General features: G+C 41.4%; 1 protein-coding gene across 1 annotated transcript in view; it reads left to right on the top strand.

Annotated features, from left to right (window-relative positions):
- Positions 1-14,720, top strand: part of nr6a1a (nuclear receptor subfamily 6, group A, member 1a) — a 63,649-nt gene that overhangs the window by 8,589 nt on the left and 40,340 nt on the right. The window contains exon 2 of the mRNA XM_028415331.1: positions 4,670-4,717. Coding sequence (XP_028271132.1) covers positions 4,670-4,717 — 48 coding nt within the window. The remainder of the gene's footprint in view (positions 1-4,669; positions 4,718-14,720) is intronic.

Genomic DNA, 14,720 nt, shown 5'->3' with positions numbered 1-14,720 from the left:
TGTGCCATGGACAGAAAAATAGGCAAGAAACAGCAGCAATAACAAGTTATTCACAGGCGCCCCTTGAGTTTTAGAGAATTTTGCAGAAAATTAAAATCCTTTAAGTATGGGTTTCTTAGTGTCTTGCTTTGGCTCTTTATCCCCTGGGAAATCATCAACTTTAAGTTTTTTTCCCTTTTAAAATTAAAATTGTTCAGTTTATTATTGGTTGATATATAAACAAGAGCCGTGTGAGTTTTTTTGGTTAATTTGATGTGATCCTCTCCATTGTTTCCATAGCAACAGTCAGTTCTGCATGTCACCATTTTGCCCTTTAGAAGTAATTGACCACATAATATTGCCTGTAATGTAATGTTCTGTGGAAGCTGCCTTATTACTTTGAGTCAGAGGATCTGCTTCTTGGTAAGGCTGGCCCATTCAGAACTTTTTTAGGAAACTGTTTAATTTTCGGTTACATTACCATTAGTCTGAAACTTTAAGTTTTGGAAAACCAAAAGATATCCCCCATTTGGGATTCAATATTATTTTCCAAATGTATTGATCATTCATGATGGCTATATGTTTCTTAAAATAGCTTTCCAAATTACAGTGTATTCATATTGCTTCTGTTGTCCAAGACTTGTAGTCTAAGTACAAATTGGTAAAATAAGTTGTCCATATGAACCAGGTTCATGAAGGCTTCAGACTTCGTACTACCACCTTTGAATCAGTGGTTAAAACACCACATGCTTACACCTTTAAATGCTGCTTTTCCTTCAGCCTTTCGTGTGATGATTAGCTGATACAGTATCGAGCCATGTGTGGTAAACTCCATATTGAGCGCGCACAGTATGTCCTCATCCACAAGGACAGAGACAGAGGGGACAAGAGGTGGTATGTTATTTTGATGGGGAGCTGATTGTGCGGGAGGTTTCAAAGGTAAAAGGTTAAAGATGCAGCCTTTCTTTGTCAACACACAATGGGCCACAGCAGCGCAGGCTCCGGCTGTATTGGCTGCTGCTGGAAGCCTTCCCTGCCTCAGGCTATAATGGTCAATAAGCTGTCAGGAGGATTAGCAACAGAGACCACACACTGGAGAGTTATATTCTTCTCTGCCGTTGGTCCATTATCAGGGAACACTGCAGCCTTGGAGTATGAACTGAAACAAGTCTTAATCCTGATCCTACAAATACCACTTTTAAGAGCTGACCAGAAAGCCTTGAGGAGAAAACTGGAAAATGATGCGTGGGAGGGCTCTCCCAGTGTCCTTGTACAGACATTGGCCTTCTGTTGAAAGATCATTTTAGCAGAAGAATAGCAATTTTGATTAGCTTGATGTCATGTTTTAGATTTCAAATGTGGCAGCCAACATTTCCAGTAAGGTCAGCAGCAAAGTCTGAACATCTTGGAGTGGCTTGAAACGGCTTGTTATGTGTAATCCATCTGGGCCTGTTTCCTTTTCACCAGTGTTGTTCTGACAGCAGGACAGTTTGAAGAGCCTGAACTGCTCCTTTGATTAAAAAAAAAACAAAAAAAAAAAAACTGCTGCTTACTCGGTGATGTGCTCATGGATTTCAAGCAGGTTTAATGCCCCATATGAAACCATACAGAGGCTTATTGTATTTTCTGAATTGATGACATAATTTTCTAAAAGCAAATCTATGAATTCTTTGAATGTAAAGGTGAAATGTAAATACAATTTAATTTATTTCATACATATCATTGATCTCAAAGAAAAACTAAACTAGTTGAAATTACAAGTATTACTATACGTCTTGTAATGCACTGAAATTAAGAAAATGCATCCTTATTTCTACATGTACACATTCAGGTCACATTAAACCTGCTACATATCAAAGTTTCAGTATTGCCGAGGTGGGGGATGGTCACAGAGATTTGTGCTTGTTGCACGCGTCAATATAAGTGTGTGTCTGTTCAGTAGGAGGCCCACTGAGGCACGTGTGTGTCGGTGTATGCTCCAGGGAGAACATATGCCAGTGTTGACTGTGGAGGTAGGAGGAGGAGGGGGAGGGGAGATGGGGGCAGCTAGCGTGTGTTGGGTCAGGGGTCTACAGCTGTTGATAGCAGGGTGGTACACTGACACAGATCGGGGTCCCGATGTCCCCGACGGTGCAGCACTCTGCTTGAGTCTTGAACTGAGTGATGGAGCTTGCCGGTTGCTGTGTAAGTGAGAAGCATTCACTCGTGGCTGTGCAGATGGCCGGATTGCTGATGGAGGTGAAAAAAAGTGGATATAAAATAAAGCTCAGATGGCAAGATGGTAACTAATATGAAGCAAACAGATTGTTCTGGGTTGTGGTGAGTTAGATGATACATCAGGCTGTGCATTAAAAATCAGATTTGATTCTGCCAGTGTGGTCTCTGATATGCAGTTTGATTGATTCAGTATGGAGCAATAATGCCAAGTTAGAGACTTGTTGCCCTTAATTGCATTTTGATGTGGTCTCAAACAAAGGACAAGGGGTTTGGAGTTGACTTGTTTATTTCAGTACTAAGAAGTCTGATTTGCCTTTCAGGAATTCTGATTGCAGGTTTAACTTGTGCATGAAAGCAAAAATGCTCTACTTAACACAATGAATTCTCTGTCTTTGCTCATTTCTTTATCAGATTTATAGTTGATAAGTATAGGGTCATATAGACTGGAAATCCATGTGTCTGCCCAAACATTGGTATCCTAGGATGCTCAACATGTGTGGAAAATAAGGTACATTTATTTTCACAGCTTTATTGTGACTAGTGTTTAGTTCACTCACAAGCACAAATAGAACCACACTTGGCCTCAAAGTGGTTAGTACTGAGCTCTGCTGCTGTGAGTTTTGACCCTGGACATTCATCTTTATCATCCTCAAACTGTGTTACCACATTGGCCAAATGGAGTTGTACAGTTGTACAGCTTGTACAGTAAAATGTATTAGAATCAAATGGAGCCAGAATTTATTATACTAAATGGTTGCTGGTAATTTGATATTTTAACAGTCAAACTAGATGAATTACATGCCCACTGAAATGATGTGTTCAATTAAGGCTGCTTTTAGAGAAACGTTTAGGATGCTTTTGTTGTCATAGCAACTTTATTTTTATCACTTTTGCAAAGAAAGCCCAAAAACTCATTCTTCAGCATCACCTAATGTGTTGTTAAATTCATAGGCAATTTAACAGTGACACATGCACAGTGCATCTATTTAATGTAACTGATCAGTACTCAGTCCACCATATGGATGCTAACTGTGTTATGAACTGTGCTTATTTTGTCTTTATCTTTGTTGTGTGTGATCAGGAAGAGAGTTAACAACTTTTAAAGAAGAGTGCCAGGCTGCATTTTTATTCCACGTCCTGAACTTAATCATACTATGACTTCTGTGTGTCTCCTTTATATTCCATTACATACACTGAAACACTAGATAAATACACATAGAACTAGATGATGACATTTGTTTTTAGTTTGTGTGATACAATAATCTGTCACTGGTCTATAAGGTGCTTTCAGGTTTGGCACAAACGAGAACAAACATGCAAAAAGGCTTTTTCTCTCTGGTGAGTTCCTGGAACTATGTGGCCAGGAGTTTTTACCTTTGTTAATTTCTAGGAAAACATTTTTTTCTGAGTAAAACTGTGTTCAAATTAGTAACTGTATATAAAGATGGACAAATATCTTGCTTACAGGTGCTGCCATGTTGAAAATAGATGCCATCAATAACTTATTAGAATTAAACAATGAGCCTTTGAACTAGTTGGGTGAGTGTCCGCTAACATAGTTGAGGCAGGGTTCATGGCCTGTACCAGCCTCCAGGGGCCATTCGAGATGTCTTGACTTTACTTTGAAGAGGTGTCATGCTGTTCGTCTTTCTATAGTTTGTTTCAAGTGTGTGCTAAAGTTTCTGTTAAACTGGGCTAACATACAGAGGTTTTCTGGAAGCAGCCCTTAGTATGTTTTATACTTAGTATCATGTTGGTAAAAGCTATTTGTAATGACAAAGGCAGTCAGAATATTTATGCGTGTATGTGAGTGAACCTGATGGAGTAATTTGGCTTATATGCACAAAAAAGGTTTTATTTGTCTTTTCTCTCAATGTAAAACTGACGTGGAAACAGGTTTCTGTGGCAGAAATGAAATGGTTTTAACAACTTTAACCATCTGAACCCCTAGAAATATGGGTGTTTTCACTCCACAGTGTCACATTTTTGGTCTGTGTGAGCTCATTTTCTCTGCCCTATAAAGTTGTCCATCTCTGTGGAAACACAATCAGGGGTAGACGGATCTCACATTTTCTCACAAAAACAGAAATTGTCACGTGGCTCCTGTTCATGTGTGTCAATTACGGCTTCCAAGTTGCACGTAGGACTACAGTTCTTTATAGAATCATAAGAGTGCAAAGACAATTTTTTGTGTTTAAATGTTTAGTTTGGATATATAGAATAAGGTGTTAAGATGCACCTTCTGAGTTAAAAGAAATTAAAAAAAATGTTTTTTTGTGTAAATCACATGTCGCACATGGTGCATTGAAGTACCACGGGAAAGGTCATGTGTCACTGAAAGTATTTTTGAAAACGGTAATTACATGGATAAAAATTAATCAAAACGTTTTTCAAAGAAATATAAAATTACTTCAGTGTGTATGAAAAACATAATTAACAAAATTAATAACATAGATATCTGTGTACTTTACAGGTTTTTACAGTGACCATCCACTGGAGTCTGAACACAACGACAGCATGGGTGAGTTTTAAACATTTATTTACGTCTCAGCTGTGACTTTTGATTGACTTTGCTTTCTTACGTTATTTTAGAATAAAATCTTTTCATGTTGCATGACAGATGAAACTAAATCGCTTAAGAAAATGACATGTTACAGACCTTATAATATCAGCATCCCTTGGGTCATATCACTGTTTGTGGCATTTATGGTCTGACACTGAGTAACATCTCCATCTAGTGGTAAAATTGAAGCATGTGCATTCAGTTAATGTATTATAATTTCCAGTCAAATCCACAAGAGGGGAGTATAAACTTAATAATAGCAGCCTCCTACATAAGCTGCAATTTATAGGCACTTCAGGTGTATAAAAGGTAGGGAGATAATGTATTAAAATAAAATGAAAAGTCAAATCTTCATATTATCATAAAAGGAATCTCAGTCTAAGTTGATTTGAGGGAGCCACTGCCAAGCCATTATACAAATGTAATGATATCATTTTCCCACCATCAAAAGGGGCATATATGCTTGGTGGAAGTAGACCCTGCTAAAATGGTGAGGTGTAAAAATGTCAGAAATGTGAGACTCCTGGCCTTAAGGGGAAACAGAGAGGGCCAGGGGTGAGTCAGTGGTCCAATGTTAAGGTCCAGGTTCAGGCGAAGTTCATTCAGGGCTCCCCTGGCTGCCATCGCAGCGCCAGGTGGCACCTTGGAGGGGGTCAGAGGTCACACACAGTTCAGAAACTACTGACCTTACCGTGACTCTGCACTGACCTGATTGTGTGCAGCTCTTCTCTGGCCTGTGCTTTCTCGTCGTGCCTCTATAAACCTGTGAGTGGAGCAAAGGGGGCCGGGGGTCGCTATGAAGTGGAAGGAAGCAGGAGAGGAACTATTAAACCTGCGCACACACTGAATGGGCAGCATTGTTAGCTTGCTACAGGAGGAGGCGTGGATTTATGAGTGCGGGGCCTGATTGGGTTGTAAACTTGACGAGGTAGGCTTGCTGCCATGGCCACTCTCTCTCTCCCTCTCCTTTGCTTGACCCTATTCTCCTCCCAGGATACCTTGGTGCATGCACTGGGCAAGGGTGATGCTGAGGTCAAGGGGGGCTGATGCAGGGCTCCTCAGGCTTGTAAAAGCTCTGACAGGGGTGGGAATTCAGAGACCCCCATTCAGTGACCAAAAAACCCAGGTCAGGGGCCAAATAGCTGAGTTAGCAACAGCTGTTTTCAACATAGTCTTGTAGATGAAACTGTGATGTCAGCTCATATGATTGTTTTTAAAAATTCCTTCAGATTATTAGCACCATTAGGACCTACAAGTTGCATCACCATCCTCATGAAGCTGTAGATGGTTATTTATTAGGAATTCATTAGTAGCTCAGAGGGTTGTAAAACTGTGACAGTGTGGTGTCATGGGCACAGATGTAGCTCTTTGAGGGGGTAGTAAAAATGCAGTGATGTTCAATAAAAAAAAAACAAAAAAAAAACTACTGCACACCTGATCACCCTCACATCCATTTCTATGAAGGCAGATTGTATGAAAGTCATGTTGTGGTCACACTCTGTGTGACTATCAGGGCATAACTTGCCTCCATGGATCTTCCTTTGGACTGACCTGGCCATGTCCCCTGATTTAGCTCCTCCCCATCCCCCCATACGTCCATTGACCAATGGGTGCAGGGAGGTTATCAAGGTTCCTCTGTCCCCTGGTTAATCATTGCCAGCTGGGGATGAGACTTTCTCTTTACAGCATTGCTCCTAATGACTTTGCTAAGCTGGATGTCAGTCTAATGAAAAATGTTAGAAAATGAACACACAGGGCTCCCATGGATGTTACATGTTATAACATTTTTTGAAATAATATAATGATAATAATCAATATAATTTAAATATGTTTACAATATGCTTTAGGTTCATTAGTTTCAACCCACCTCAAAAACCCTGCCAGGCCTCTATCTGTAATGCACAGCTCTGCCCATAAGGGGGCAGCAGATCTCTGCCTGACCTGCTTGTGATGTAGGCGCCCACGTGCCACCTGGACCCAATGAACTCAACACGCATATGGAACTACTTGGCTGTTAACCAGCGCATGCCTTTCTTTTGTCCTCACATAACTGGGCTAACTTCATATGCCTGTATCCAGGAGTCATTCAAGATTACCATTTTTTTAGTTTTCCTAAATATATAGTGGAGAAGTCAAACACTTGACACTGCTCTTCTTTGTTTCTTTGTCGTTCTTTAAAGCAGATTTTACTGTTAGCCTAAAGGCAGTGTTTGACTGCAGTGAATGTGTAGATAAGCAGATGAAGTTAAAAAAAACTAGCAGCCATTTTGCTTGATTTTTCTTTCTCTTCTCCCTTGGGTGTTGCAGCCCTTTTGCACTCCAAACATGGTCTGAGTGGGGCTAAGTATTTTTCAGGGGCCTGACCCCTGTGCTTTTATATTATTTTAGCCTTTAATAATTCATGATCAGCCTAGATTTGATTCACCATTTCTCCCTTTTCTCTTGCTTGATGCAACTCGCGTTGGCGTTAGACTGGGGGTCAGCCTGCGGACTGTTTCCAGGTCAGGGAGAAGTGGGTCACGCTGTTCCCAGTGTCAGTGCCTATAACTTCATAGTGTGTGATGACAAAGCCTAACTCCACGGGGATAAACAAGCAGACTTGTATACTGTATGTATCAAACCACATATAGGCCTCTGCAGACATTTATTTGAGTTAGGGTTAGGGTTAGTAAGTTCATTCAAGCTGGCAGTGCATTACAACAACAAGAGCTTAATTTCCAAGATGGGATTTATTTAAAAAAGAAGAAAATGTACATTTTTGCATTTTTACATTTTGAAAATCTGTACTTCAATAACCAATCAAAGATTGAAGAGCGTTTGCTCCTTATTATGACAGTTGAAAGGCAAGAACTGACCCGGGCTGCTTGTAATTGTCCCATCCCACACATTTTACTGTAAATACATGAAAAAAACACACATTCTGGGTCTGCTGTGGCTGCAAAATGTCAATGTGCTTGAAATTTCCCAGCATGTTAACGTAACAGAGGCAATTGCAGCCAGATTATTCCCATATGTCTATATCTCCTCCTATTACATAAGGAAACACGGTTACAGGGCTGATTACTTTCCAAGAATTACAGGCACATAGTTGGTTTTTTCACTTAAAAGTATATATGTCAATTTTGCCTAGACTTAGTTTTACTTAGAGCATATTTAGGTGTCTGTCCTGATTACAGATGTCGTGCAGTGGCCATGTCTGTCTTTAAAAGTGTCCTTGACAGGACTTCCCCTCTGGCCCTAGAAATTACTGGAATCACACAGAGGTGGTACGTGTGTTACTATTAAGACCAAAAAGAACACCTTGTGTGAAGTTTGTTGCAATTTAAAGTAAATATGACAGTACACAGTAGTACAGTGAGGGCTGCAGTTGGTAATAGAAGATCTAAAAAAATGGATTTTAACATCTGTGTTAAGGTGTAGGAACCAGCTTCAGGCAACGTGCTGTACCCCCACCTGCGTGTTTGAGTGCCAGCCAAAACGCCTACGCTAAAGCTGCTGCCCACAGAACAGAGTATAAAACATAAAACAAACGTCCCCTTCAGTCCTCAACATTCAGACACGGTAAATCTTTAGGTCAAAATCTGAGTCAGAACCTTATATTTTTACTTTATATTTAATTTAAGTTAAAAAAGCACTGCTGCTTAGTATTACATGATTGTTTTGATATAGCAGCTTTACAACTTTAGGTGTCAGCCCAGCTCATCAAAAACTTAAAACACTATGACGGAATGTCGACAGTTCTATGAAGCATACAGGTTCTAGATTAATTTTGCATTGTATTTTTGTCTATTCTTACTGCAAGTGTGCTGAACCCACAGTACAAAGCATACGTTTCAAAGCCAATGTGCCCTGACAAGAGAAGTAGCATAACCGGAGCAAAAACTGCTATTAAAAATTCAAACCAACAGCATATTCGCTATGGATGACTACCACACTCCATTACATAGTTTATTTTCACACATTCTCATGGTTTTATATTCTTACTTAGGTTTTGGGTGTTAACGGAATGCTCAGCATATGAGAGCATGAAAAGCCATTTAAATTTAGTCAATTTACAACATGTTTTCTTTCCGTTTGTGGGATATTCTATGCAGCTTTTTGGATTTTAATTGTTCACATTTAGAGACGTCCGCCTCAGAAATGTTATCTTTCATCCTCATAAAGTGGAGGTAAATCAAATGGAATTGTCGGAATAGTCCTCAGAAAAACTATAAAAGAGTTCTTTCTTTAATTTCTTTCTTTAATGTCTATTTCTGTGCAAAAATCTGAATATTTTAATTTAATTGTGAACACTAATAAAATTCCACTTTGTTGGTATTCTCAAAGCCAAATATCTCAAACAAACCAAAAAAAAATCTTGGCTGAATCTTGTACACAGTATGTTTGTAATTGCAAGTATGTCTATGGAAAGATTTAGTTTACCTTCTTTTTCCACGTTACTGTTGGGACATAGCATCATTTTTGTGAGTGCAGTTGCTGGTTAACCTGGGTGGTCACTGTGGTGTTTGAACCGCAGTCTGCATTCATTGATCAGTGAGTTATTCTCATTTAAACCCACCGACAGCAATGAATGTTTATTGCAGCCTTAAGTGAGCCAGTGTTTCTTGTGCCACAGCTGATCCAGGCCGGCTGGTGGCCGCTGGTCTTATCCACGCGCGTGCTGCTGCGCTTCTGCATTTCACTGCAGAACTGAATGAACAGCTTACAGGGGATAATGCATTGCGGTGTCCCTCAGGGTACAGTCAACGGTCGATGGTTTTGGTCAGAGCTCAAACTCACCGACAGCGTTGAATGTTCCCCGTGGGCACCAGGCATTGGTTTGTTTGACTGATGGCGCTATTTAACTTGTCAGAAAAAATCAGCATATACAACATACGAGTAAAAAAAAAATCAAGCTACCACAATTATTTTTGTTCGTCTCCAGGATCACTTTGTCTCAGACAAGTGGAAAATCACAGCCCGTCCCTTGCTTGTTGGTTCGTATCCAAACCACATATATTTTAAATGTCTGCAGCTCCAATCAAAACTTATATTTTGGTTTTTGCAAGCCTGCTATGATGTCAGACCTGCCACTGTTTTATATGTCTACCTCAGCTGTCAACAGATGGTTACAACAGTGGAAAACTTTGTAAAGCTAATCATCACAAAGGAGGACAGGCTAGATATAGCTGTAAGTATCATAGTCCCTCTTGTGTGTGTGTGTGTGTGTTTCTTGGCCTGCGTACAGCCAGTCTGAACTGAGATGCGTTGCCACCCATGTTGAGGTTGATGAGAAGAAGCCAGCAAGAATAGGTGGCGATGCAAAGGTGTTGGTTTCCTTAAATAGCCCTGCAGACGTCCTCACCTTCTGCAAACTACTAATGAAACTCCCATCCATCTCCACTGTGCCTCCCTCACCTTCAGCCTGCAGCAAAAAGAACAGGAAAAAAAGGCATGAATAAAAAGGACAGAAGACGACGTCAGTCAGGCGAATTGGTACAAGTGTGATCAGAGGACGCCGCTGTGCCCCACAGCTTAAACTAGTGCACTGCAGTGTGGAGCTAGTTAGAGATTACTGTTCCCTTTACCCTGCGCTGAACCTCAGCTACTGCTCTGGGAGTGCGCCTTCCTGTGTTCGCCTCTTTGAGGTTGGAAAATCGTGCAGTCATGTTTTATTAATGCTCTCTGTCTGTCTGTCTGTCTTTTTCTGTATTTCTCTCCCTTGCTTTCTCTGCAACACCATGAAAGAGATTTGGAACACTGTATTTTTGTTTGTTCTGCATCCTCTTTTTATGTCAAATTGAGGCATTTTATGTAGGATGGAGTCTTGATTTGAAGAGCAACCTGTTAGGGAGGTGAAGTGAATATATGATGCAACTCATTGTAGGGGGATTTGTTGCAGTTCTGCAGGATTTGCGTTCTGTTAGATCAATCAGACGGAAAATGAGAGAATTGGATCTGCAGATTTTTCGACGTGTTCTGTGCTACACCACAGGCTTTCAGAAAGGAGCCACACTCTTCCTGCTTTCTGCATAATGAATGATCACTTTGGGAAGAGAGAGGCACAATTCACTCCCTCCTACTTTGACACAGTTCAGTGACCGTGGAGTAGACATCATTATTACCATGCTATAATACTAAAACATTTCTCTGTTTCCTGTGTTCTGTGAATTATTTTCTCTCACATTTTGTGCCTTTACTTGTGCTTAGATAAACACCCACCTTGAAAAATAATTCTTACCTTTAATTCAAATACAGTGTTGGATAAAGGACTTTTGATACATTTTCTCACGCTATGACTTATGACATATCAGTATTTCATCCCCAATTTTTCAGTTTTTCCAAAATATTCTTCCATTTTCCCTATGTGTTTTCACCCACAGACAAGGTGGGAAGTAATAGTTTTTTCAGTCCCCCTGGCTCAGAGTCCAATGGCTTCCCTCCTTGGCACTTGTACTGTTTGGCTGTATGCCCGAGACACACAGAGGCTTTTTTCTTTCTCAAATATCTTTCTTTTTTTTTTTTTTTCTTCAACTGACTTGACTTCCGCTGCCCCTGCACTTGGGAGAACCTATGGGAAATTCATGCACGCACACAGACTCATTCATCAGTTTTAGGTGTGGCCCTAACTTCCGTGCGGGGACTTCTTGATAATACCCGCTGCCAGAAATTTTTGCATAACTGACAAACCTTGCAAAAGAGTAGCGTGTAAAAATAGCTGGGTGAGTATATGAGCCTGACAGGGCCTGAGCGAAGAGTGCAACACTGTGACTGAACCAGTGTGAACCCTGCGTCGTCAGCACATTCCAGGGGTTGGACAATGAGAAGCACACTGTGTACTCTCAGTCGTGTTGCCTGCATAGCTAGCTGGTGTACAGCCAGGACTCCATGCTGCCTGAAACAAGGCCAGCCCTACACAGATGCACAGGATTCTGCACATTTTTTAAAGTCACAAATGTTATGACATAGTTTTGTAAGAAAAGATAACCTAGAGGTTTAGAATAAACTCACTAAAAAGCAGTTTTTTGTCATTATCAGAGCAGTGTCGCTGTGTATTAAAAGGTTCAAATATGAAGATGTGGTCCATGTGGGAATCTATTCTCAGACTAGAAGCCCAGGGGAGCTGAGCTCATGCAACTGGAACAAGAACTTGCACTGTTTCTTCCTGTTAGAGCTGAGGTTAGACAGCCAGGATAGGCAAATCTGGGAAGTGACCTGGGAGTCCATGGATTGGAAGGTGAACGTATTCACCCATCCAAAAACCTCCACACCCTGACATTCCTCTGGACTGTTACAGCCAAAAACTCCTACCGTTTCCTGTCATGGCCCAAGTAAAAGTTTGTTTCTTCCACTTTTCTTTTCGCATTTTGGCCAGTATCAGTTACCACCACCGGACATCCAAAACTTGCTTTACATCTATCCATTTCCTCTGACAGTACAAATGCACATAGCAGGACTGTGCCCACAGTTAACCTGACACTCTCAGCATAGTTTAGATGACTGTTCAAAAATACTCAGCCTGGGAGGCTGCCAACATATGCTCTCACACACTTTTCCCATCCCATCATGCCTCTTGACAATTATTATTATTATTATACAATCTGCCGGCGCTGCGAGAAATCTTCTAATGGAAGCACACGAGGAGATTAAAATCGCTAAAGTCACTAGCGTCATAAGTGATCCTCTTCGTGAGCAAACTCAATCAAATTCAACAAATATGCCTTAATTGCTGTGTCAGTGGCAAAATAGGGTTTAAGTCAGATTGGACATTTTAATATCTGCTCGAATTAAAAGGTTTATAATGAGATTTAGTGGTGCAGCGGGGTCGGTCTGTGTCATGTGTAGCTGATGCACTGCTACCCATGTTGTTACACATTGGTAAAGTGGATATTAGTAGTAATGCAGCACTTTCATACATTGCTACATTTTATTACAGGCAGGTTATTCCACTCTGCTGTGATAGTGGTTAGTGTGGCTCTCACAACACTTAAGATACAGAAATTTTGTGCAAAAACAGCAGCATGCCTAACATAAAAAAACTTAATTAGATGAAACCTCCCTGCAGACAAAGCACCAGCATATTTACTGAATCCCTTTTTTGACAAGCCGTAGGTTTTTTTTTTTTTTGTAAACGATTAACCACTGGAAAGCCACACTGGCTGAACTTGCACTGGCTGGGCCGGCCCTGCTTCATCACAGGGACTCCTTCAGGCGGAGTGCCAAGCCTTTCCAGAAACACCCTGCCTCCACGTGCCATGGATCATCCTGCCAAGGCTCCAGGGGTTTCATTTGCAACCTTAACTGCGGCCAAGCCAGAGCCTATCTCTGCTGCCAGCTTCACTGACAGCATTAACCAGTGATTTTCTGTTAACGGTGACATATACTGCTTTCTCACATTTGCTGCTTATAAATCCCCCCCCCCTATTTTCTCCACTAGCAGACACTATTCTCACCCATTCGTCGCTGATTGACATGCCTGTCTGTCTGCTTTGCCCCCCCGCCCACCCATACACACTCTTTTCTTTCTCCTTTGCACCTTTGAACCCAGTGTTGATGCATTTGATCACATCACGTCAGTCTAGCTCCTGTTGACTTATCCACTGCTGCAGCACGTCTGAGAGAACTGCACTGTATGTCACACTCCTCTCCCTTCACCAAAGCTTTGTCGGCTCATTTCAGTCATAAGCACGGAGGCTGATGAATATGTATCCCTGGCTCTTTTTCGCAGCATTTTTGAGGATCTCTAACAAAGCAGGATGAGAGAGTCCTTTGTGGCTGTCTTCTGGATTTAACCGTGACATTTCTCTGGTGCCTCCTGCAACTTTTTATCTTCAACAGACTTTATCCCTAGGTCAGACTCACAGGCCTTTTTAGAACGCTGGCATTGTCAAAGCGCACTCCCAAAATTCATGCTTGAACTGCCATATTTTGTTATTTGGGTGCTCACAGTATTTTTAACTGTTAATTGAGTTATTAAAGAAATACCAAAATATCTTACAAAAACACAAAAGGAAAGCCGAACAAAAGGTTATACAACACTCGGTTATGGCACATAATCCGTGTTTTTAATCTGTTGGGTCGACACAGTGCAGTCGTCGGTGAGCGCCGGGGATCAGCGTTCTTGTTCGAATTTGTGGCAGCAGTAAGCCACCAGGAGCAGGTGAAGCAGGCCATCGCCATCACCATCGCCGCCATGATCATCATCATCTCCTGCACCCACCCTGCTTGCAAAGCAGGGGAGCCTCACACTGAGAGATTTAGAAATAGCGCAGCAGAGGAGTGGAAATGACGGCGGCGATTCTGATTTCATATTTCTGTTATCAGTGTGAGCCAGCAGGGTGAGCCAGCATGGGAATGACCTGGATACTGATCGACCTTTATTCCACACAGATGCCTGTGCCACCTCACAGCCAGCCTGACCTAGTTGATCAACATCACTGATGTGCTTAGCAAAAATGAAGGTGCAGCACAAAACACAATGGTAGATCCACAGTTTACACTTGCTTCATTTTAAGAGCAGTCTCCATTATCACAAAACCAGAATGCTGCCTTGCTACAACTACGAGACAAAACAAGGCCGTTATCCTCTCTATGTTTTGTCTGCAGTTCTACTTTATTCCCATGAAGCCGCATAATTTTTTTTTTTTTTTTTGAGTGACAAACATTGCAAAGCATTGTGGCCCCTGTCCCAGTAGGGGAGCATGTCGCTGCGTTGCACCAGCGGGGACACTGTGTCCTTAATGCGCTGTTCTATGCTTTGTGCTCTGTTGACCTGATCAGCTCCGCCTAAGCCAAAGTTAAGCTCATCTTTTTTGTCCTACTGTATTTATGAAAGACTACGCTGTGGATAAAACACACGGAGCTCTCGTGTGTATTTTTAGAGCTGTATAAATGCACAACGAACACTGCGGTATAAGTCGGGGGGTGCTTGAGTCGAAACGTTGCGGTGGTTTTGAATTGGCTGATCCTCTGCATAGCAGTT

The sequence above is a fragment of the Parambassis ranga genome, chromosome 9, assembly GCF_900634625.1.
Source record: "Parambassis ranga chromosome 9, fParRan2.1, whole genome shotgun sequence".
NCBI classification, from domain to species: Eukaryota; Metazoa; Chordata; class Actinopteri; family Ambassidae; genus Parambassis; species Parambassis ranga.
This window is presented reverse-complemented; position numbering and strand designations above follow the sequence as displayed.